Source organism: Hyla sarda, chromosome 9, assembly GCF_029499605.1.
Source record: "Hyla sarda isolate aHylSar1 chromosome 9, aHylSar1.hap1, whole genome shotgun sequence".
In the NCBI taxonomy this organism is placed as follows: domain Eukaryota; kingdom Metazoa; phylum Chordata; class Amphibia; order Anura; family Hylidae; genus Hyla; species Hyla sarda.
In genome coordinates this window covers 26432214-26457671 of record NC_079197.1, presented here as the reverse complement: position 1 = coordinate 26457671, position 25458 = coordinate 26432214, and the positions used below count along the sequence as shown (strand labels likewise).

At 46.1% G+C, this 25458-nt stretch overlaps 1 protein-coding gene and 1 pseudogene across 1 annotated transcript in view; both read right to left on the bottom strand.

Annotated features, from left to right (window-relative positions):
* Positions 1-20837, bottom strand: part of ABCD1 (ATP binding cassette subfamily D member 1) — an 83500-nt gene extending 62663 nt beyond the window's left edge. Inside the window, exon 1 of the mRNA XM_056539962.1 lies at positions 19030-20837. Coding sequence (XP_056395937.1) covers positions 19030-19947 — 918 coding nt within the window. The 5' untranslated portion in view covers positions 19948-20837. The remainder of the gene's footprint in view (positions 1-19029) is intronic.
* A 3714-nt stretch (positions 20838-24551) lies between these two features.
* LOC130292091 (U2 spliceosomal RNA) lies at positions 24552-24661 on the bottom strand (annotated as a pseudogene).
* Positions 24662-25458: the final 797 nt, after the last annotated feature.

The window sequence follows — 25458 nt, the reverse complement described above, 5'->3', positions numbered from 1 at the left end:
TTACAAGTGGGTGCTGCATGCTAGATTGCAGGGGTACCCAGCGGCGGGACCCTCGTGATCAGACATCTTATCCCCTATCCTTTGGATAGGGGATATGATGTCTTGGGGCCGGAGTACCCCTTTAAAGTTGCTCTTGGAGAAAAAAAAATAAAAAAATAACAAAAACCTTTTTTTCTGCCCGAACATGAATCTAAGAAATCCTTTGATGATTCTTTCTGCAAAATGTCAAAGTGGCGTGACTGCATGCCTGACGTATGTGCGCAAACACAGACAGATGTACAAAAGCTGCAAAACAATACAAACCAACAGAAGATTTCTTAGATTCAGTAGGAAATACTGTACATTTGTTCACCTCTATTGATGACCTGTCCACTTATACAGCACTGGTGGGGGTCCAACCTGCAGAACCCCCAACGATCCGGAGAATGAAAAAGCCAGCCATGGTGCTCACTAAGGACTCTACAGTTTTGCTTCCACTTGAATATCCCTCAACTAACAGAGTCCGTGTGGTGCTCTAACACCTAAATACAGCCTTCTCTCCTCAAGTTCAGATGTCATACATGGTTTAAAGGGGTACTCCACTGAAAAACATTGTATTTATTTATTTATTTTTAAATCAACTGGTGCCAGAAAGTTAAACAGATTTGTAAATTACTTCTGTTTAAAAATCTTAATCCTTCCAGTACTCATCAGCTGCTGTATGCTCCACAGGAAGTTATTTTCTTTTTGAATTTCCTTTCTGTCTGACCACAGTACTCTCTGCTGACACCTCTGTTCATTTTAGGAACTGTCCAGAGTAGGAGCAAATCCTCATAGCAAACCTATCCTACTCTGGACAGTTCCTGATATGGACAGAGGCGTCAGCAGAGAGCACTTTGGTCAGACAAAAAGGAAATTCAAAAAGAAAAGAACTTCCTGTCAGCATACAGCAGCTGATAAGTACCGGAAGGATAAAGATTTTTAAACAGAAGTAATTTACAAATCAGTTTTGCAACATCTGTTGATTTTAAAAATGTTTTTTCAGTGGAGTACCCCTTTAAGGGGTTGGTGAATTATCAAAGTGTCCTTGGAGTTGAGGTCTACAGTACTGATCAATGAGCCCTATAACAGAGCAAGTCATTAGCTTATTTACATAGGTCACCATAGACAGCGTGAAGTTCAGAGCCAACTGGGGGAAAGTTGAAACAGCTCCCAGCTTCTATGTATAACCTGACATCGCAAATTCCATATCTTGATTCAGGCCCTTCCTACTGCTCCATTGGGTCCTGTCTGGTGGTATCAACGAAAACTGTTTGGATGGGTCCCTACTAGAGAAGGACCTTGCATGTCACTTCGTTCTTTTGTACTTTTAACTTATGGCTTTCCACAGTTTGGATGGAAGAAATGGTGCGCAAGTGCGTGGCTATGGATTGGTCTCCACCATGTGTGAGCATTGCATCCGTCAACTGGCCCAAGTCACCATAGCACTCACCAGTTCTCTACTAATGCCTAAGGCTGCATTCACATCTCGTTTTTGCAATACGGTTGGCGTATCCAGTTTCAGCAAAAAAAAAAAAAACGTATTGAACTGCATTCCAAACCGTATGCATTCCATTACATTACATTGACAACCGTAGCATTCGGTTGCGTACGTTTTTCTTCATTTACGGTTGTATGCGTTTTTTTTCGCACACTAAACCGTAGTCTACTACGGTTTGAAGTCTGGTTGAAAAAAACCGTATCCAAACTGTATAATAACTGTATAACAGTTATTTTTAAATGGAGTTCTATGGTAACCGTATTGAACCGTGTGTGCGTATGGTTACATCCGGTTTGCACAATACTGTTTTTTTTTGTGTTTTTTTGGGGGGAAATTCAATTAAAAAAAAAGAAGAACTTTATTTAAAATGTTGACAAACATAAAACTGTATCCGTTTTTTTTCAAGGAAAACGTATTAAAACGTATGCAAACGGACATCCGTTTTTGAACCGTATACGGTGTAAAAACGTGAGGAGGCATATACGGTTGCATACGTTTTGGTCCGGTTTGGAGATATATGTTTTTTGTACAGAAACGGGATACGGGACCCGTATTGCAAAAACGAGATGTGAATGAAGCCTTAGGGCAGTGGTCTCAAACTGTGGGCCTCCAGATGTTGCAAAACTTCAACTGCCAGCATGGGAGTTGAAGTTTTGCATCATCTGGAGGGTCACAGTTTGAGGCCACTGCCTTAGAGTATAATCATCTGGAAATCCGTCCTTGTGAGCTGCCACACTAGTAGGGCATATGGGCAGGGGTGGTCTTTAGGAGACCCTTTGGCTGCGTCTATTGAAGCTCAACCTCATTTAGCTACACTGTCAAGCCCAGTGGTCCCCAAACTGTGGCCCTCCAGATGTTGCAAAACTACAATTCCCAGCATGCCTGGACATCCGTAGGCTGTCCAGGCATGCTGGGAATTGTAGTTTTGCAACATCTGGAGGGCCACAGTTTGGGGACCACTGGTTTAGCCTGATGGTTGTACTTCTGTGGTACCTATTGGGTCACTCTTCTAATATATATATATATATATATATATATATATATACATATACACACACACACACACACACACACATACATATACATATATATATATATATATATATATACAACAAAGAAGGCAGCACTCCAATTCCAACAAACGTTAATTTATTCCATCATATCCATTCAAGCTACGTTTCTGCTCTCTATGGAGCCATTTTCAGGGAGCAGAAACGTTGCTTGACTGGTTATGATGGAATAAATTCATGTTTGTTGGAATAGGAGTGCTGCCCTCTTTGTTGGATATCTACTTGGATAAACCCCCATCAGGTTTTTGACGCTGGCACCACTTGTATACTATTTGGACAGTGCTGCATATAAACAGCGGTCCCTCAAGTTACAATATTAATCGGTTCCGGGACGATCATTGTATGTTGAAACCATTGTATGTTGAGACCAGAACTCTATGGAAACTTGGTAATTGGTTCTAAAGGCACCAAAATGTCATCCAAAAATAGGAAAAAGAAACAAAAATAAGTACATAACTAATAGAGATGAGCGAACTTACAGTAAATTCCATTCGTCACGAACTTCTCGGCTCGGCAGTTGATGACTTTTCCTGCATAAATTAGTTCAGCTTTCAGGTGCTCTGGTGGGCTGGAAAAGGTGGATACAGTCCTAGGAGACTCTTTCCTAGGAATGTATCCACCTTTTCCAGCCCACCGGAGCACTGGAAAGCTGAACTAATTTATGCATGATAAATCATCAACTGCCGAGCCGAGAAGTTCGTGACAAATCGAATTTACTGTAAGTTCGCTCATCTCTAATAACTAATATAGATAGAGCAAATCCTTACATATAAAAGTAAGAGCTGTAAATCACTGTCTATGTCAGTGTTTCCCATGCAGGGAGCCTCCAGCTGTTGCAAAACTACAACTCCCAGCATGCCCGGACAGCCAAAGGCTGTCCGGGCATGCTGGGAGTTATAGCTTTGCAACAGCTGGGGGCACCCTGCTTGGGAAACATTGGTCTATGTAGAGGACAGGAGCTTCTTCAGGGTCCTGTACAGTACACACAATGTCCTAAAAAGGTAACATGGAGCCGCCCTCACCTGGTGTCCAGAGGAGCAGGTAACAGGTAAACAGGTAAAGTGTACAGAACATGCAATACCTCCCTGTACTGTAGGGGGCACTACCAGACATCAGTCAGTGCATACACTTCAGTAATACAGGGGTTTTACCAGTGAATACCCGTTCTGATTGGTCGGTTCTTCCGGCCATTGACAGGTATCACAGATCTGGACTGTCTGTACATTGTATGTTGAGTCTGGTTTCATCTTACAATGGTCCAGAAAAGACCATTATATGTTGAAACTATTGTATGTTGAGGCCATTGTAAGTTGAGGGATCACTGTACTGGCTATATATATATATATATATATATATATATATATATATAGATAGAAATTACTACTGTGGAGCTATGAGTTGACAGGCTAAGCCAGATATATGTCCTTCTCTTTTCTGCTATATGGAAAGCTATATGTTTTCTGCTATATGTAGACAGGTAGTAAATAAAAAATGACTAGGATCCCTATAATATCGTCTCACCATAAATAATGTGCAAACTTAAAAATATGAAAAGTATTAAAAAAAAGAACGCACAATTTTTTTTAATTGTTAGTATCCTGCCATGCCTCCTTGTCCAACTCAAAGGGGGAGATTCATCAAAACCTGTCCAGAGGAAATGTTGCTGAGTTGCCCATAGCAACCAATCAGATCGCTTCTTTCATTTTTGTAAAGGCCTCTGAGAAACGAAAGAAGCGATCTGATTGGTTGCTATGGGCAACTCTGCAACTTTTCCTCTGGACAGGTTTTGATAAATCTCCCCCAATGTGTAGTTTATTTCTTTGCTAATCTACCCTTATTTCCCCCAAAAACTATGGATTAAGGGGTGTTGAGTAGGGTGAAGGGGGCCACAGGAGTCGGACCCCCTGTGATCAAAAAATTACCCCCTTTCCTGTGGATAGGTGATGATTTTTACTAATTACTTGGAGAACCCCTCAAAAGGGATAGTGCAGTATTTCCTGCACAGGTACTGGTGGGGACTTAAAATCCAGCATATTGCGTTTTCCACAAATATCTGGACGGTGGGTCATGCCGACAGTGAGGCTATGTTCACACGGGCAATGTCCGCACCGAAAATTTCCATGCGGACATTCCCCTGACAGCACAGCGGCGGCAGGACATGACAGCACCAGGATCGCTCTGAAATGGGTGCGTTCACACGTCGGAATTCAAGCAGAAAAATATATGTCTGAAAAATCGAAATTTCATTTCGCGCGGAAATGTGCGCGGAATTACGCGCGGAAAGGGGGAAGAAGGAAGGGGAGGGTTTGTGGGAGGGCCAAATCGGCCATTTTACGATTGTGCTAGTCAGAAATTAGAGCTGCAAGTGTTATATAAGCCCCAAAATGTCCCGAAAAAAATCTACAAACAAATTACAAGTTGATGTGGCTGACGGGTAAAAAAAAAAAGGGTGGAGTGTGGGGTGGAGAATGGGTGTCATCCTTTTTCCATGGGTTGTCTCTTCTACATTTTTCCGCGCGAATTCCACACGGAAACGATCTCGGGCGTAAATTTTTTTTCCCATTGACTTCAATTGAATTCTGCCAGCGGATTCCACTTGAAGAATGAACATGCTCTTTCTTCAAGCGGAACGGAATTCAGTACTTATGAGCTTCTGAAGTTAAGGTTGTTCTTTTCTAAGTGCTCTCTGTTGACACGCGTCTCGGGAACCGCCCAGTTTAGAAGAAGTTTGCTATGGGGATTTGCTTCTAAACTGGGCGGTTCCCGAGACACGTGTCATCAGAGAGCACTTAGACAGAAAAGAACAACCTTAACTTCAGAAGCTCATAAGTACTGGAAGGATTAAGATTTTTTAATAGAAGTAATTTACAAATCTTTTTAACTTTCTGGAGCCAGTTGATATATAAAAAGTTTTTTCCTGGATAACTCCTTTAATTGCTTAGTAATTCAGCCGGAAGTTTAAAAGGTTTTCTATAAATTTTCCTAAGAATGCTGGCAACATACAGTATCTACCTAATAATGGTAAATGATATTTCATAATCGTCCATATAATTAGTTTTTTATTTTAGGCTACACTTGGCTCATATAAATCTATTGTGTAATGATGCTGTTTTGAAGTGGAAGGAGCCGAGTTGCAATACCACGCACAACCTATTGGCACGTGTGGCACTGTTACATGAAGAAAGCATCTGTGTTAGGTATTTCTCTGGTCAGGTATAAATGTATTGCTTCCAGGTCCTATTTTTTTTTTGCTGTCATTCAGGCTTCTTCTTCCTACTTAGCACAAGCACGAAAAATCTTGGCATGCGCTGTAACAATCCAGGGAAGCTCAGCTGGAGATGATGCGCACGGGACAAAAAGGGAAAGATATTAACCAAGACCCAGCCCTAAACCACCAGGGATATAGACATTAACCCATTACAGCCCTAGATCACCAGGGATACAGACATTAACCCATTACAGCCCTAGACCACCAGGGATACAGACATTAACCCATTACAGCCCTAGACCACCAGGGATATAGACATTAACCCATTACAGCCCTAGACCACCAGCTATACAGACATTAACCCATTACAGCCCTAGACCCCCATGGATATAGACATTAACCAATGAATGCCCAAGACCACCAGGGTTATAGACAATAATGAAAGGCGATGTTATGGAAGGTGGTGGGCAGGCATCGCGGTTGCACTTGGGGCCTCATTGGGGCTTATTTGCATATCTATAAATACAAAGATTTATGAAAAACGGCACAGCAGATCATAATAAGTAAGGAACTTTTGTGTTCGGTGCCATAAGCGCTGTTCCCCAATACATGCAGGTAGGTTTGGAGCGTTCTTTACTGAGAACGTTTTCAGGATATACGCCCCCCACAGATCGCATTCTTTACAGGAAAGCTGCTCCAGCAAAGAAATCGCTGGATTCCCAAAGCCAGACACATCCATCCTTGTTTCTTCCATGTCCCCGGGTAAGCTGGAGGTCACAGAAAAGTATCTGTGCCACAACAGCCGGCGGTTTGGCTGTAAAACTGGTTAATCCAGAACGGCTACATATTTCTGCAACACAGGAGTATATCATTCCACAAAACCCATTAGAGACTCAATGGAAGAGGAGATGACTACATTAATAATGGAGCACATGGAATTATTTCCGGATGATAATTTAGTTCTACGACAACCCCTTTTTTCCATAATTTTTATAACCTGTTCATCAAATAATTACATGGAGGACTATCCTTTTATCCTTTGGGCCGGTCAAATCCCTGTTCTTACTTAAAGAACTACTCCAGTGGAAAACTTTATTTTTCTTTTTTTTATCAACTGGTGCCAGACAGTTAAAACAGATTTGTAAAATACTTCTATTAAAAAAATCTTAATCCTTCCAGTACTTCTCAACAGCTGTACACTACAGAGGAAATTGAGTTCTTTGTTCTTTTTTTAGTCTGACCACAGTGCTCTCTGCTGACATCTCTGTCCATGTCAGGAACTGTCCAGAGCAGGAGCAAATCCCCATAGAAAACCTCTCCTGCTCCGGACAGTTCCTGACATGGACAGAGGTGTCAGCAGAGAGCACTGGGGTCAGACAGAAAGGAAATTCAAAAAGAATAGAACTTCCTGTGGAGCATACAAAAGCCTATAAGTACTAGAGGATTAAGATTTTTTAATAGAAATAATTTACAAATCTGTTTAACTTTCTGACTTCAGTTGATAAAAAAAAAAAACATGTATTCCTGTGGAGTACCCTTTTAAGAACAAAAGGATCAGGCAGTTAAAATCCAACATGTCTGATTCCTTCTTACCCCAGCCATTCTCCCGATGGAAGGAGTCAGGAGACCCATATTAGTTGGTTTGCCGATCCTGTCGAAACCGGAGGGGTTCATCCAACTTTAAAGGACATCTGCAGCCTAAATACACTTATCCCCAGGATAGGGGATAAGTGTTTGATTGCGGGGGGGTCCAACCACGATCTCTCGACGGTACGCCCCCTCCCTATACAGCTCTATGGGAGAGGCAGGGAGTCACGAACGCTGCATTCCCGCCTCTCCCATAGAACTACATGCAGGATATCGCTGGGTGTCCCAGCGTTCGCACCCCCCGCGATCAAACACTTATCCTCTATCCTGTGGATAGGGGATAAGTGTATTTAGGCTGCAGATGTCCTTTAATGTGTTTAGCCAGCTATAACGCTTTCCATCTACCATTTTCCAATCTCCTATATGATGGGATGAGGTGGATTTTTTTGGTTAAGCTGTAGAGTGTCCCTTATGATAACTTACCAAACCTTAAAAGGGAAACTGACAGGCTGTTTACTGAGTTATAGTGCGGGTGAACAGCATTAAAAAGCATTAAAATGAGGGGTCACTTATGTAAATTGATGAAGTATCCTCAGAGTTATAAGTCTTTATTCTTCTAGTTCTACTGCACAATGGAGGCGGGAGCTAACTTGCCTCGCTCCCCTGCCTCCTCAATATTCCCCGCTCTGCCCGTTACCATAGTGAATATTCAAAAAGTATTCACTCTCACATCGTTAGCACTTGAGAGCCTGCCAGCTACTAGCAACGTGAGAGTAAATATTTTAGCATATTCATTACAGGTGCGGGAATTTGGAGGAGGCAGGGGAGCACTGCGAGCCAGCTCCCCGCCTCTATACACAGAGCTGCACAAAAGATCTATAAGATTAAAGCCATATAACTCAGACGATACTTCATCAATTCACGTAAGTTTCGATTTAACACATAAACTAAAAATGTGCATGCCAGGACCGGCAGGTTTATTTCAATAGAAACAACTTTCAGTAAAAAAATCGTCAGATGGCTAAAACACCTGACCACAACCAAAAGTCTATGCTAGCTTAGTAGTGAATATAAAAATAAAATAAAAGTCTATAAATAAAATGATAAAAATTCCAGACTTTAAATATAGACAGATGCAAAACATGTATTGACTAAAGAACAATGAGCTTTTATCACTGCAGTATTATAATGATACTCTTGGGGTTATATCTGGTCAATGTGTCACATGAACACGACTGTCTATGAACATTTTGTACTCTTAGCGTACGCTTACCAGGCAGGGTCATAGGGACCTTTAGAGGACCCAAGTTAAACATCTTTGCTTCCAAATTATTTTGGAAGTTTAAGCGCTGACAATATTTTGCAGAACATTGTACATACTCTGGGAATGGCTTACAAAAGCTCCTCACCCTTCCACAATTTCTGGTCATTGTACATTGTGTTCATTAAATGGGCACTGTCAGATCCAAAAACTTTTTATGTTGTTACTGATGAAAATTAAAGACCTTTTGTGATATGAGTGTTTAAAAATGTCCTGCAGCAGCATCAGGCTTGTCCATGAGTCATGGACAAGAGATGACTAAAGGACAAGGCTGAATGAGAAGACACACCAATCACCTCCCACCACCACAAGGAGAGACACGCCCCCTCCTCATGAGAGGATTTCTAACACTGTGAGCTAAGGAAAAGAGGGATTTTTATAATAAATATAGGCGATAGATGTACATGGTTAGGATTAGGTACTGAGTAACGTATTCATTATTATTATTATTATTTATTTTTTGTGGGATCTGACAGTTACGATTTAACCCTTCCTTTCTCACCACAAATCTATCCCAGAAAAGAAAGAAGGACAAAACGCGCTTCCTTGTGCGGGATCACCAAACATGGAATAAGAAAATTCTTTGGAGGGAGAAAACATGCTCACCTGGACAGGTTGAGCAAATTTAAGGCACAACACTTACAGAGGCACATCAGAACAATGGTTGAGCTGCTGCGGCTTCCCACAACGAAAGCTTCGGTGTAACATGCAGATAAGGAAGAGGGAGGAAAATGGAAAGTGGTGTCCGCGCTGCTGGAAAGTTCAATGGAATAAGCTTACATCTGAAGTCATGGGTGAAAAAGAAGTACTTTATGTTCACACAACGCGTTTCTGGGTGTAAACCCTTTCATCAGGCGTGATCACGCCTGATGAAAGGGTTTACACCCAGAAACGCGTTGTGTGAACATAATTTAAGTACTTCTTTTTCACCCATGACTTCAGATGTAAGCAGATTCCATTGAACTTTCCAGCAGCGCGGACACCACTTCCCATTTTCCTCCCTCTTCCTTATCTCCAATTTGCAACAGTCATACATATCATATGCATTTAGCAATGGGGTTAGCTGCCCATCCCTAGGCCAAGTTAGATTTCAACTACTTTGATCCTTTCCCGTCTCTTTGGCCAGGCCAAATGTGCACGTTATCAAGTTGGAGAAGATAGCCATCGGCAGATATCATGCTATAACTGGGCCTATCTCGGCCTGTTGTTCCTCCAACTCCACCGTAATGATCTTTATGTGCTAAAGTTTACGTGGAGATAACCGATGTACAAAAACAGTCTGCTGCCACAGAAATGATAAAAGTTTCCTAAATGGAATTTGCCCTTGGTGGAGAGATGAAGTATCAACCTTGACCCAGCGCACAGGACACACGGTCAATAAAAATAACAAAATGTGGGCAAACGTGAGCAATTTCATAGAACGTCAAAGAACATTATTTTATTGCTTTTTTATAGGATCTCAGCTTTTATTTATCACACAAGGTTATTATGCCCTTAAATGCTGAGCTACACAGCCTTGTATAATGGCATCTCCATGAAGTCCTCGAATACATATTTTCCACAGCAAAAACACGGCAGCTAGATGTTGGTAGGGAGTCAATAGGGAATTATAAAATGCTGAACCCGCGTTGCACTTTTGGGTTTGGCGTTTTTTTTTCCCCTGCATTTGGGCATTTTTGGGAAAACTGTCAGTTTCCCAAAAATGCAGCATGCTGAGACTATGGCTTTTTGCTGGTAAAAACGCAATAGTTTTAGCATCCACAGAGGTAAGTAGTGATGCATAGCATCACTACTTACCTCTATCGGCAGTACAGTATCCAGTGCTACATACAGAACCAGCGCTGTAAACTGTCCCTGCTTCTAGCGGTGCTGAGCTGTGCCTCAAGCTATCCAGCCGCAGGTACAGCTCAGGCTGGGCAGGAGGTATACATTGTATATCTCCTGCCCAGCAAGAATGTACAGTAAACGAAAGATCTGTATAGATTGCTGGTTTACTGTAACCCCTTGCTTGGCTTAGCACTATGTTCCGGCCCTGACGTGAAGCGCAACTTAACCCTTTTGTCCCTTTACAGTAAACCAGCGATTTAGATAGATCACTGGTTTACTGTATGTTAAGAAAAATGTTAGTTTGCTCTGCGCAGCAACACATCTCAACTCTTTTATTGCTGGGCCATTGCTTAACACTCACCCCAGCAAGGGGTTACAGTAAAGCAGGGATCTATACAGTTCACTGGTTTACTGTATATACTTGTTTGGAAGGATATATACATTGTATATCTCCTGCCCAGCATTAGCTGTACTCGCGGCTGCATAGCTGCAGGCACAGCTGAGCCCCACTAGGATATATAGTATAGTGATGGGAGTCCAGGCTCCTGTATAGTATACAGGGATGCGATATGCAGCGCTGTGTACTATACAGCTGGCGGAGGTAAGTAGGGAGTGGTACCCTGAGGTACCCAGGGAGTGGTACCCTGAAGGCAGTAAAAAGTTGACACACAGTAAAAAAATAAAAAAAAATAAAAAAAAAAATATGGAGTATCCACCAAATGAAAAAGGACCAGAAAAAAAAAGGCTGGAAAAAGGAGTGGAAACCTAGCCTAAGGCTGGGTTCACATTACGTTTTGAAGGTACGGGAACCGGATCTGGGGGGGGTGTGAAAGCCGGGCACTCCCATATCCCAGCTGGACCCGGCCCGTATCTCATTCATTTCAATGAGCCGTATCTGGTTTTCTGACTGGATCTAAAACCGTGGTATGCCGCGGTTTTAGGTCCGGTCAGAAAACCGGATACGGGGCAAAAATTAGCCGGCTGGAGTCATTATCATCTCTGGGCAGTTCATTGAAATGAACAAGATACGGGCCCGGTCCGGCTGGGATACGGGAGTGCCCGGTTTTCACTCCCCTCAGCCAGATCCGATTCCCGCATCTTCAAAACGTGGTGTGAATGCACCCTAAGAGATGTGAGAAGGTCACGGTGGGAGTTCAGGTGATAAGACCCTCCAATAAGTGGCTCCTGTTATCTATGGATGTACAACGTGCTGCAACCTGTTCATTATAATCAGACGTGGTTACTGAGGAAACTGCAAATGCAAAAATTGCGCAACATATATGATGGGGCTCATTCAACTACTTATGCAAATAGTTGTTGATACACCAGAGGATGCCATTGTAGGGATAAAACTTGGTTACACATGGAGCGATTTTCACACATCCTGTACTATTTTGTCTGGTTGAATACAGGACCACATAAAAGGGGTACTCCACTGCCCAGCATTCGGAAAAAAAAATTCCGAATGCTGGGTCGTGACCTCACGGCCATGCCCCTTGTGCCGTCACACCACGCCCCCTCAATGCAAGTCTATGGCGTGACATCAAGAGGGGCATGGCCGCGACATCACGACCCCCACAGCCGGGACCCAGCGTTTAAAACGCTGGGGCAGTGGAGTACCCCTTTAAAGGCAATAGGGTCCATCAGACGCAGTTAGTGTCTCATTCTGTGCCATTATTTTCTGTTCTCCTCCATAGACGGCTCAGAACATCAAAAAACAGACCACACGGGTGTGAACACAGACTGCTACACTTTATAGCTTCTCTGTATTGCGGAGACATCACGGCATTCATACGTCCCCTCAGAGCCAGCCTGCTGCTGGTGAGGTACAAGATCCCACAAACATTTCAAGTCAATGGTTCCCGCTAAAATTTCCTTTCGCTCAAGTAGCCACAACAGACACGAGAAGTAATTCAATTAAAAACGAAAATGGCCCCGACAAACGTCAAACTACTTTCAGATCAGGATAAACACTCCCTGCCTTCTCCCGTTTTAGTCCCTGACTTCAGAAGTTCAGAGACCGGTGTCTAGGGTTGCCACCTGGCTGGTATTTTACCGGCACAAGACGGTATTTTGGTTACCCTGCCGGTAATTTTATTAAAAATATATTAAAAATACCGGCAATGCACTGGCCGGTATTTATCCAACCAATCCTCCAACTCCCGGAATGTTGCACCATATACTATACCAGTGTTTCCCAACCAGAGCGCCTCCAGCTGTTGCAAAACTACAACTTCCAGCATGCCCGGACAGCCTTTGGCTGTCCGGGCATGCTGGGAGTTGTAGTTTTGCAACAGCTGGAGGCACCCCTGGTTGGGAAACACTGACCTATACTATATACTTCTAAATAGTCTAACATGCTGGGAGTTGTAGTTTTGCAACAGCTGGAGGCACCCCTGGTTGGGAAACACTGACCTATACTATATACTTCTAAATAGTCTAACATGCTGGGAGTTGTAGTTTTGCAACAGCTGGAGGCCCCCCTGGTTGGGAAACACTGACCTATACTATATACTTCTAAATAGTCTAACATGCTGGGAGTTGTAGTTTTGCAACAGCTGGAGGCACCCCTGGTTGGGAAACACAGACCTATACTATATACTACTATATAGTCCAACATGCTGGGAGTTGTTTTGCAACAGCTGGAGGCACCCCTGGTTGGGAAACACTGACCTATACTCTATACTACTATATAGTCCAACATGCTGGGAGTTGTAGTTTTGCAACAGCTGGAGGCAGCCCTGGTTGGGAAACACTGACCTATACTATATACTACTATATAGTCCAACATGCTGGGAGTTGTAGTTTTATTTTTTTTATTTGAGGCAGCTGCTGAGCCACAGGCTGTATAAGGGCATGCTGGGAGTTGTAGTTAGTAACTAACTGGGAATAAAAAAAAAGATCAAAAAAGTGACATCAAAACAAAAACGGTAGTGTGAAAAACTACAGATCGCGGCGCAAAAAATGACCCTCATACAGGCCTGTATAAGGAGAAATAAAAAAGTTATAGGGGTCAGAATAGGAAAAAATTTCCCCGCATATATGTATCCTGTGATGTCACGCATGTATAATTAATTATGCAAATTACCATGTCCGGTGGGGGTTTTTTTTTGCAAGAAGGTTGCAACCGTATTGGTGTTGCTGCAATGGTAGGCGGCTATGGAAGTTTACAGGAGCTGTATGCAAAGCAATGGAGCAGGGATACAACATTACACAACTGCTAGATGTTCAGTATGGACATGTGACATCACACACCTAGGCCAGACCGGTAGTCAATGAAACTGGCCACAGATGTCCTTATAGACTGAAAAGAGGTTTACTGGTCATGGTGGTGGAAGGTGTGGGTGGCAGCTAAAAAGACTGAGTTCTGCCTATCTTGGTTGAGACAGTCAGGAAAATTCATTATGGTGGAACTACACTGCTGAAAATAATAAAGGGAACACAAACAACACAATGTAACTCCAAGTCAATGACACTTCTGTGAAATCCCACTGTCCACTCAGGAAGCAACACTGATTGACAATCAATTTCACATGTTGTTGTGCAAATGGAACAGACAACTGGTGGAAATTCTAGGCAATTAGCAAGACACCCCCCAATAAAGGAGTGGTTCTGCCGGTGGTGACCAAAGACCACTTCTCAGTTCCAATGCTTCCTGGCTGATGTTTTGGTCACTTTTGAATGCTGGCGGTGCTTTCACTCTAGTGGTAGCATGACACAGAGTCTACAACCCACACAAGTGGCTCAGGTAGTGCAGCTCACCCAGGATGGCACATCAATGCGAGCTGTGGCAAGAAGGTTTGCTGTGTCTGTCAGCGTAGTGTCCAGAGCATGGAGGCGCTACCAGGAGACAGACCAGTACATCAGGAGACGTGGAGAAGGCCTTAGGAGGGCAACAACCCAGCAGCAGGACCGCTACCTCCACCTTTGTGCAAGGAGGAGCAGGAGCAGCACTACTGCCAGATCCCTGCAAAATGACCCCCAGCAGGCCACAAATGTCCATGTGTCCACTCAAATGGTCAGAAACAGACTCCATAAGGGTGGTATGAGGGCCCAACGTCCACAGGTGGGGGTTGTGCTTACAGCCCAACACCGTGCAGGACGATTGGCATTTGCCAGAGAACACCAAGATTGGCAAATTCACCACTGGCACCCTGTGCTCTTCACAGATGAAAGCAGATTCACACTGAGCACATGTGACAGAGTCTGGAGACGCTATGGAGAACGTTCTGCTGCCTGCAACATCCTCCAGCATGACCAGTTTGGCGGTGGGTCAGTAATGGTGTAGGGTGGCATTTTTTTTTTTGGGGGGGGGGGTCACACAGCCCTCCATGTGCTTGCCAGAGGTAGCCTGACTGCCTTTAGGTACCGAGATGAGATCCTCAGACCCCTTGTGAGACTATATGCTGGTGCGGTTGGCCCTGGGTTCCTCCTAATGCAAGACAATGCTAGACCTCATGTGGCTGGAGTGTGTCAGCAGTTGCAAGAGGAAGGTATTGATGCTATGGACTGGCCCGCCCGTTCCCCAAACCTGAATCCGATTGAGCACATCTGGGACATCATGTCTCGCTCCATCAACCAACGCCACGTTGCACCACAGACTGTCCAGGAGTTGGCGGATGCTTTAGTCCAGGTCTGGGAGGACATCCCTCAGGAGACCATCTCATCGTCACCTCATCAGGAGCATGCCCAGGCATTGTAGGGAGGTCATACGGGCACGTGGAGGCCACACACACTACTGAGCCTCATTGTGACTTGTTTTAAGGACATTACATAAAGTTGGATCAGCCTGTAGTGTGGTTTTCCACTGTGATTTTGAGTGTGACTCCATATCCAGACCGCCATGGGTTGATAAATTTGATTTCCATTGATAATTTTTGTGTGATTTTGTTGTCATCACATTCAACTATGTAAAGACGAAAGTATTTCATACGATTAGTTCATTTATTCAGATCTAGGATGTGTTATCTTAGGATTCCCTTTATTTTTTTAAGCAGTGTACTTTCTCTAGACCAGTGTTTCCCAAGCGCGGCCCTCAAGTACCCCCAGCAAGTCATGTTTTTAGGATACCTGTATAAAAAGACAAAGAATAGACCAGAGGATGGCCCCTTGTGCATTACCCTATTAGATGGGGGATCCCAAAATATGATGTCCAGCAAGCTCTTTAAATTTACTGAAGAAATATTGAAAGCGACTCACAGCTTCTTCTCGATCTTCTTTATTGTAGAAAATACTCACTTAACATACACGGTGGGGAGGGACACAATAGGGGGGGGGGTATGTAGAAGGCGACAGCAGCAGTTGTTTCGCATGGGTTACGTGCTTCGTCTGGCCCTGAGCATACAGATTGGACGCATGTCACCCCAATTGGGGTACAGAATAAAGAATCAAGATGCAGATCCTGTGCAAGCCTAAAAATGTCCTAGGAAGCAACCACTGGAGGTACCTAATAAAAGCTGAATGCTATTTTCACTACCTTACTCTGGTTGTGATATTTCTGAACGCCTGGGAACAAGGTCATTTAGTTCACTACTACTGTAACATGTTTTCAGGATTTCCTTAGTCTTTCACAGGTGATGTAGTTATGGTTAGTGTTTAAAGGGGTACTCTGCTGGAAAACATCTTATCCCCTATCCAAAGGATAGGGGATAAGATGTCTGATCACGGGGGGCCCGCCGCTGGAGACCCCCGCAATCTCCTAGCCGGCAGTGGTGGCGTCTGGAACATGGAAGACATCACGCCACGTCCTCTCCATTCATGTCTATGGGAGAAGGCGTGACAGCTAGTACCTAGCCTTCACGTCTCCTCCCACATACATGAATGGAGCGGGCATGGAGGCTGTGGTCGCCAGTCATCCGCCCCCAGCGGCGGGCCCCCGCGATTAGACATTTTATCCCCTATCCTTGGGATTGGGGATAAAATGTCTTCTGGCATGGAAATTCCAATTTCGGTATCCGCAGAAAAAATACACTCTGCACGGAAATGCGTTGCTGTCAATGAGACGGCGCATTTCTTGGTGGTTCTAGCGTCGGCATGCTCTGCAGCGCCAGCTGTCTGGGGAACCTCCACACCAAAAATTTTCTGTGTGGACATCATCCAGCTGTTGCAAAACTACAATTGCCAGCATGCCTGGACTGTGATGAAAAGGATCCCTGCACCTAACTGGGCCCCCTCAGCCTCTAGCTCAGTGTTTTTTAACCAGAGTGCCTCCAGCCGTTGCAAAACTACAACTCCCAGCATGCCCGGACAGCCGAAGGCTGTCCGGGCATGCTGGGAGTTGTAGTTTTGCAACAGCTATAGGCACCCTGGTTGGGAAACACTGCTATAGAATAAAATCTGTATAGATAAGGCAAATTATTCCAGTTTTGCAATTCTGCCATTATTTATATAAAAAAAAATTGATAAAAAAAAAAAAAAAAGTTGTCACACAAACAAGACAAAATATACATCTTTCCTTAAAGGAGTAGTCCAGTGGTGAACCCAGTGGTGAACAACTTACCCCCTATCCTAAGGATAGGGGATAGGTTTGAGGTCGCCGGGGGTCCGACCGCTGGGGCCCCCTGCGATCTCCTGTACGGAGCCCCGACAGCCCGCAGGAAGGGGGCGTGTCGACCTCCGCACGAAGCGGCGGCCGACACGCCCCCTCAATAAAACGCTATGGCAGAGCCGAAGCGCTGCCTTCGGCAATCTCCGGCTCTGCCATAGAGATGTATTGAGGGGTGAGGGGGCGTGTCGGGGGTCGACACCCGCTATCTGGCCGGAGAGCCTGGCCCCCGTACAGAGAGATTGCAGGGGGCCCCAGCGGTCGAACCCCCCCGCAATCTCAAACTTATCCTCTATCCTTAGGATAGGGGATAAGTTTTTCACCACTTGACTACCCCTTTAACATGTACCTGTCACTTAAAAAAACTTTTGACATGTCAAAACTTTTGATCGGCGGGGGTCTGAGTGTTCAGACCTCCGCCGATCAGGAGAACTCGGCGCTGCAACGCGCTCCACTCTTTGCTCTGTGTCACGTGATTGAAACACGCTCCATTGACTTACATTGCGAGTTTGTCTCGATCACGTGAGACGGAGTCAGGAGAAAATGCGTGGGGACATGTCAAACGTTTTTCCCAAATGACAGTAGCCATTTAATTTATATATATATATATTTATTTATTATCTCTTAAAGAGGTTTTCCTGGCCAAATTTCTTAAAGGGGTACTCCACTGGAAAACATTTTTTTTTAATCAACTGGTGCCAGAAAGGTAAACAGATTTGTAAATGACTTCTATTAAAAAAATCTTAATCCTTCCAGTACTTATCAGCTGCTGTATGATCCACAGGAATTTCCTTTCTGCCTGACTATTGTGCTCTGCTGCTCCTCTGTCCTTTTTAGGAACTGTCCAGAGTAGGAGCAAATCCCCATAGAAAACCTATCCTGCTCTGGACAGTTCCTAAAATGGACAGAGGTGTCAGCAGAGAGCACTGTGGTCAGACAGAAAGGAGATTCCAAAAGAAAAGAACTTCATGTGGATCATAACAGCAGCTGATAAGTACTGGAAGGATTAAGAGTTTTTTAATATAAGTAATTTACAAATCTGATTAACTTTCTGCCACCAGTTGATTTAAAAAAAAAACTAAATAAGATCTGTTCTCAGCATAGATCTACATCAGATTGGCAAATTTTAAATAATTAATATTAAATAAATATTAAAATCCAACCTGTGCCACCCCACTGATCACCCATTTGCCAAAGCAGAGGCGCCCACATACACTGAGAACAGCAATGGGAGCAGAAAGCTCCATGGCTCTGGCTAGCAGTGATCAGCGGGTGCCGGGGGTCCATCATCAGCGATCTGATCCCGATGGCCAGTCCTGAGGAAAGGTCATCAAGAAAATGTTTCCCAAGAACAGGTTCTGCTCTCCCATCATCCCAAGCAAGAGCATCCATACCCAGATGCCAAAATAAAGGGGTACTCCAGAGGAAAAAGAATGTTTTCAAACCAACCAGTGCCAGAAAATGATACAGATTTGTAAATTACTTCTATATAAAAATCTTTATCCTTCCAGTACTTATCAGCTGCTGTATGCGCCACAGTAAGTAGGTTAGTTCTTTCCAGTCTGAACACCGTGCTCTCAGCTGATAAGTACTGGAAGGATTAAGATTTTTATATAAAAGTAATTTATAAATCTGTATAACTTTCTGGCACCCACAAATTGTTACTTAAGAGTACACCTTTAAGTGTGATGCAGAAAAGTTGCTGGCATGGAGGGACGCGCGTAGACGTATGGAAAGGAGAAGGTTAGCCTACTGTGGCCAAGAGGACAGGGCAGTGTATCCCAACCAGGGAGCCTTCAGTTGCTGCAAAACTACAACTCACAGAATGCCAGGACCGCCAAGGCTGTCCGGGTATGCTGGAAGTTGTAGTTTTGCAATATCTGGGGGCACCCTGGTTGGGAAACACTGGGATTTGTGTTTAGAGAAGAGCCCATAAAGCACTGTCCATCTCACCTTGTGACCTCCATAGAAGGCAATCTCTTCAGAGTTGGCCACGACCCTCGAGTGCATGTACCGCAGCTCTCCTTTCCTTCTCGCCTCTTCCGCTACCAACTTGCCAAACTTCGGTGAGCAGCTTCTCAGCACTTTAGCGGTAATGATGACCACGAGTCCCGCAATGGCAGACGGCCATCCCGTATCGGCACCTTTAGATTTGGCTGTGCTGATCAACGTGTAAGTGGTCACCACCACGTCCAACACGGGTTTGGTCAGGTTGGAATAGAGATGGGCTACAGAGCTGGCGAAAGCCACTACGTCTTCTGTCAAGGACTGGTCGGGGTTCCTCAATCGCCCATCCATGTTGCTCACCCTGTAGTAAGTTTGGTTTCCAAAGTACATCTTGTAGGCATGGGCAACCAGACGGGTACGGAAAGCCAAGCTCAGCTGACCCTCCAGGTAACGTATGGCGCTATTGATGAAGGTGGCAGGCAGGGCGATGAGCACCCATTTTAGCAGCTGAAAAACAAAACTGGCCGGTCGCTTCTTTACAATACATCGGGTCAGTCGTCCGTCCAGCTGAGCCACGTACACAGAAAGGAAGGTCCTGGAGATGAGGGCCAACGAGTGCAACAACAGCAAGCCAAACTCTTTGCATGCCAACCTGGGGAACAGCAGGCGGAGCAGACGGATCAGTCTCCGGAAGAACACTCTGTTGACCCCCGTTTTCTCATACCCGGGTTGGGTCAAGGCTGAGGTTGAGGCTCCTTTACTTTCCTGGAGTCCATTAGACTTTTTATGTTTCTGAGAGGAGTGTAAGTAGAGATGTCTTAACACCGGGTACAACCGGCGGGCTCCATAGGCTGCCAAAGCCAACGCTGCCACTCGCTTCAGGACCGCGGCCCGGGTGACAGGGGACGGGCAAACCTGGATCATTGTAAGTCTATCTGCACGTGTATCCCCTGGGATGTATGGAGGGAGGTGATCTCCTAAATCTTACCACAGGTGTGTGTAGGTGTCCATACTGTGCAAGAAGATGTGACAATATGCAAATCCTACTGTGCGTCTGAGCCTAATGTATTTACATAGGAAATGTGTACTCTGTAGGTGCCGATCCCTATAGCCTAACGTGCACTATAGATGTATACACAGGCCCTAGAGATGTATACACTGACCCTACACTGATGTGCACTATAGATGTATACACACACCCTACACTGACCCTAGAGATGTATACACATACACTACACTACACTACACTGACATGTGCACTATAGATGTATACACAGACCCTAGAGATGTATACACAGACCCTACACTACATCACCCCATTAACCTATATGAACCTGGCTGCTTTTGTGGGGTGGTTCTGGACCAAAGAGCTTGCAATCAGTTCTATACAGTGCACCTAACATGGATTGTTTCCTATATAACTATATGCAAACATATATCTACAGATGCAGTGTATAGCGCCCCCTGCCATGTCTACCCGGCTGGCAGATAGAACTAGCCTCACATATAGAGCTACGTATTGGATTTAAAGGGCATGTACAGGTATACAAGGTGCATGTGTGTGTCCGGGTGCCTGCAGTTACCTGTCCCCTGCCTGCCCCCTGTCCTGGCCGGGCTCTGCTGTCCGGAGCCTCCGCTGTCACCACTTCCCGTTTTTGTCCCCAGAGCCGCTGTCACCGTCACTCACTGCTGGTAACGGTTAGCTGGAGCCGGCGGCTGACCACGCCCACACAGGGGAGAGGAAGCGCCGAGGGGTGGGGCTAGACAACTATAGTGGGCGTGGCCTCCATGACCTACGTGTGACTGTAGTGTTGTAATGATTACCGCGCTCAGGAATTTGCCAGTCAACATGGCGGCGGGCTGGGCTTCAAAGGCTCCGCCCACTTAACTCCACTTCTGTTGGAAAACAGGAGAACATAACTTTATTGAAAACAACGTTGAGCAACAGGTGACGTCACGTGGCATGTATATTGTTATGAGGACATCTGTGGATTGTACATTGTTATGGGGACACCTGTGGCATGTATATTGTCATGGGGACACCTGTGGATTGTACATTGTTATGGGGACTCCTGTAGATTGTACATTGTTATGGGGACACCTGTAGATTGTACATTGTTATGGGGACACCTGGTGCATGTACATTGTTATGGGGACACCTGTGGTATGTATATTGTTATTGGGACACCTGTAGATTGTACATTGTTATGGGGACACCTGGTGCATGTACATTGTTATGGGGACACCTGTGGTATGCATATTGTTATGGGGACACCTGTGGATTGTACACTGTTATGGGCACACCTGTGGCATGTACACTGTTATAGGGACACCTGTGGCATGTACACTGTTATAGGGACACCTGTGGCATGTACACTGTTATAGGGACACCTGTGGCATGTATATTGTTATGGGCACACCTGTGGCATGTACACTGTTATAGGGACACCTGTGGCATGTACATTGTTATGGGGACACCTGTGGATTGTACATTGTTATGGGGACACCTCTCACATGTACATTGTTAGGGAGACACCTGTGGCATGTATATTGTTATGGGGACACCTGTGGCATGTACACTGTTATAGGGACACCTGTGGCAGGTACATTGTTATGGGGGCACCTGTGACGTACATTGTTATGGAGACACCTGTCGAAGGTACATTGTTATGAGGACATCTGTGGATTGTACACTTATGGGGACACCTGTAGCAGGTATATTGTTATGGGGACACCTGTGGTATGCATATTGTTATGGGGACACCTGTGGATTGTACACTGTTATGGGCACACCTGTGGCATGTACACTGTTATAGGGACACCTGTGGCATGTACATTGTTATGGGGACACCTGTGGATTGTACATTGTTATGGGGACACCTCTCGCATGTATATTATTATGGGGACACCTGTGGCATGTACACTTATAGGGACACCTGTGGCAGGTACATTGTTATGGGGGCACCTGTCGAAGGTACATTGTTATGAGGACATCTGTGGATTGTACACTTATGGGGACACCTGTAGCAGGTACATTGTTATGAGGACACCTGTAGCAGGTACATTGTAATGAGGACACCTGTAGCAGGTACATTGTAATGAGGACCACTGTGGTAAGTACACAACTATGGGGACACATTTGTTTTTTAAATCTAAGAGCCAAGGAACGTGCTCTCTATCACCCAAAGTGCTAGAAAAAGTGCAAACGTGTCACACTAAAAAAGGTGCACAAAGAATGTGGTCTATCGCTAAGCCCTTCTCCGAAAGGATAGAGGCCCCCAACAAACCTACCCTTCACCTCCGGGACAAAAGACACCTAAAAGGATCCAGGTTCCATGCCCCGAAGCTACTTAGGGTCCGCAAATGCACCTGGCTTCAACCTAGGCCAGTGGTTTCCAACATAAAAAGACGCAATACACATGTCCCCCAGCAGCCACACACACACACAGTGCCCCCAGCAGCCTCACACACACACACACACACACACACACACACAGTGCCCCCAGCAGCCACACACACAGTGCCCCCAGCAGCCACACACACACACACACACACACAGTGCCCCCAGCAGCCACACACACAGTGCCCCCAGCAGCCACACACACACACACACACACACACACACACACACACACACAGTGCCCCCAGCAGCCTCACACACACACACACACAGTGCCCCCAGCAGCCACACACACAGTGCCCCCAGCAGCCACACACACACACACACACACAGTGCCCCCAGCAGCCACACACACAGTGCCCCCAGCAGCCACACACACACACACACACAGTGCCCCCAGCAGCCACACACACAGTGCCCCCAGCAGCCACACACACACACACACACACACACAATGCCCCCAGCAGCCTCACACACACACACACAGTGCCCCCAGCAGCCTCACACACACACACAATGCCCCCAGCAGCCTCACACACACACACACACACACACACACACACAGTGCCCCCAGCAGCCTCACACACACACACACACACAGTGCCCCCAGCAGCCTCACACACAGTGCCTCCACCCACACCTTTTGCCTTCAGCCTCCCACCCACGTTGCTTCCAGCATCCTAGCGCCATTGCCTTCATTTCCCCCCTACCCCCGCCATTGCTTCCATTCACCCCCCACCCCTGCTTCCATTCACCACCCCCATCCACCCTGCAATCTGATTCCATGCACCCGCAGTCACCCAACCCCCCGCTTCTGCCTATGCTCACATTCAAACCCTTTCCCCCCCTTCCCTTGTGCCCGGTTTCATAAAAAATCCTGCCTCCATTCACCCCCCTGCACCTGCCCCTGCTTCCATTCACCCCACCGCTCCTGCCCCTGCTTCCCCACCGCTCCTGCCTCTCCTTCCATTCAGCCCCCTAATCCTGCCCCTGCTTCCATCCACCCCCTGCTCCTGCCCCTGCTTTCATTAAACACCCCCTGCTTCTGCCCCTGCTTTCATTCACCCCCTGCTTCTGCCCCTGCTTTCATTAAACACCCCCTGCTTCTGCCCCTGCTTTCATTCACCCCCTGCTTCTGCCGCTGCTTTCCTTAAACACCCCCTGCTTTTGCCCCTGCTTTCATTCAAACCCCCCCCCTGCTTCTGCTCCTGCTTTCATTCAACCCCCCCTGCTTCTGCCCCTGCTTTCATTCAACCCCCCCCGCCCCCCTGCTTCTGCCCCTGCTTTCATTCAACCCCCCCCGCCCCCCTGCTTCTGCCCCTGCTTTCATTCAAACCCCATCCCCGCTTTCCCTGCCCCTGCTTACAATTCAATCCCCTTCCCTTGTGCCATTTTCATCAAAAATACCTGCTCCCCAACCCCTCACCTGTGCGCTGTAAGGTACGGGGGATGCCGGGGAAGTGACGTGGACCCTTCCCCGCCTGCCGTCCCAACGCAGGATCCTCTTTGGCGGAAGCGTTCAGCGCATGACACTGACTCTTCCGCCAGGAAGGAAATTCAAATTAAAAAAATAATAATTTTCCCCTCCGGAGCCCGCGGCACCCCGGACACTGCCGAATGGCACCGTTACCCAGGGTATCAGCCAAGGAGCCGTATACTGATGGCATCTCGACCGAAGCCAAGATGCCCGGGGGTTGCAGGGAGGTGAGGAACCGAATGGCCACACACACCCCCCCCTAGACCGCCAGGAGGGACACCCAGAAGGGCTACCGCATCCTTACAAATCCTGTGTACAAACAAAACATGTAAAAGTGGCACCGTAACAAACAAAAATAATAAATGTGGACGAGTTCAGATATATACTGCCCGGTCATCCGGACGGATCTATAAAGAATTGCCCTGATCCTAGCCAGAAGGCCGGGATACCAAGGGTGAGTGCCAAAGGTGAAGAGTAATGGTGCAGTGCGTTCAGTGAGTTATAACACCCAGTGAGTTTTGGCATCTCAGGGTCACCACTCCCGAGGCACTAATAGTACCCTGGCTCTAGACCCCCCAGCCTCATCGTGAGACCTGGAGGAAATAGAGCACATCACAGCAGCCATTTAACTGGTCCTGTGGCACCAGCCCCACAACGTCCCGGTACCGCTGCTCCTCCATGCAGCCATCCATTCCTACCAGTGGACTAACTGATAAGAACAGATACGACACTTGATCTTAGCCAAAAGGCCGAGAAGTGATATGGGACACATGTGGCAGGCATTTTGTTATGGGGACACCTATGGCATGGACACTGTAATGGGGACACCTATGGCAAGTGCTTTGTTATGGGACACGTGGCAAGTGTATTGTTATGGGGATACATGTGGAAGGTACTTTATGTGCACAAATCCATATAACACAGACCAGAACATGCCTCTCCTCCCCCACTAGGGGGCACCACCTCACATTGCACTTAGTATGTAAATTAAAGGGGTACTCCGCTCCCCTGCTTCGGAAGCTCCGCTCCCCAGCGTCCGTAAGTTTATTGTTCCGAACGTTGCGTGCTTCCGTGTTCAGGGCCGCCCCTCAACGAAAGTCTAGCTTCTGAGCCCGGTGGAAAGTCTGCAACAGAGCCTCATGTGCCAATTATAATACTGGTCTCTTATGGGGCATATGTGCTTTGGGCCCCCTTAGGCACCAGGGCCCAAGTGCGACTACTACCTCTGCACCCTCTATAGCTACGCCCATTAGCAGAAACAAATAGGCAGCACAATGCTTACATCAGTGTTTCCCAACCAGGGTGCCTCCAGTTGTGGCAAAACTACAACTCCCAGCATGCCCCGCCTTTGGTGCTGGGAGTTGTAGTTTTGCCACAGCTGGAGGCACCCCGGTTGGGAAACACTGGCTTACATACACACTAACATGAGGAACATCACAGATATAGCACTGCAAGTAACAGCAGGGAAAATACCAACCACACCATCAAAAGCCCCGCCGCACGTCTCACCCACTCTTCATCAGGGATGCAGACAATATCCTTCTCTGTACTAAAACTA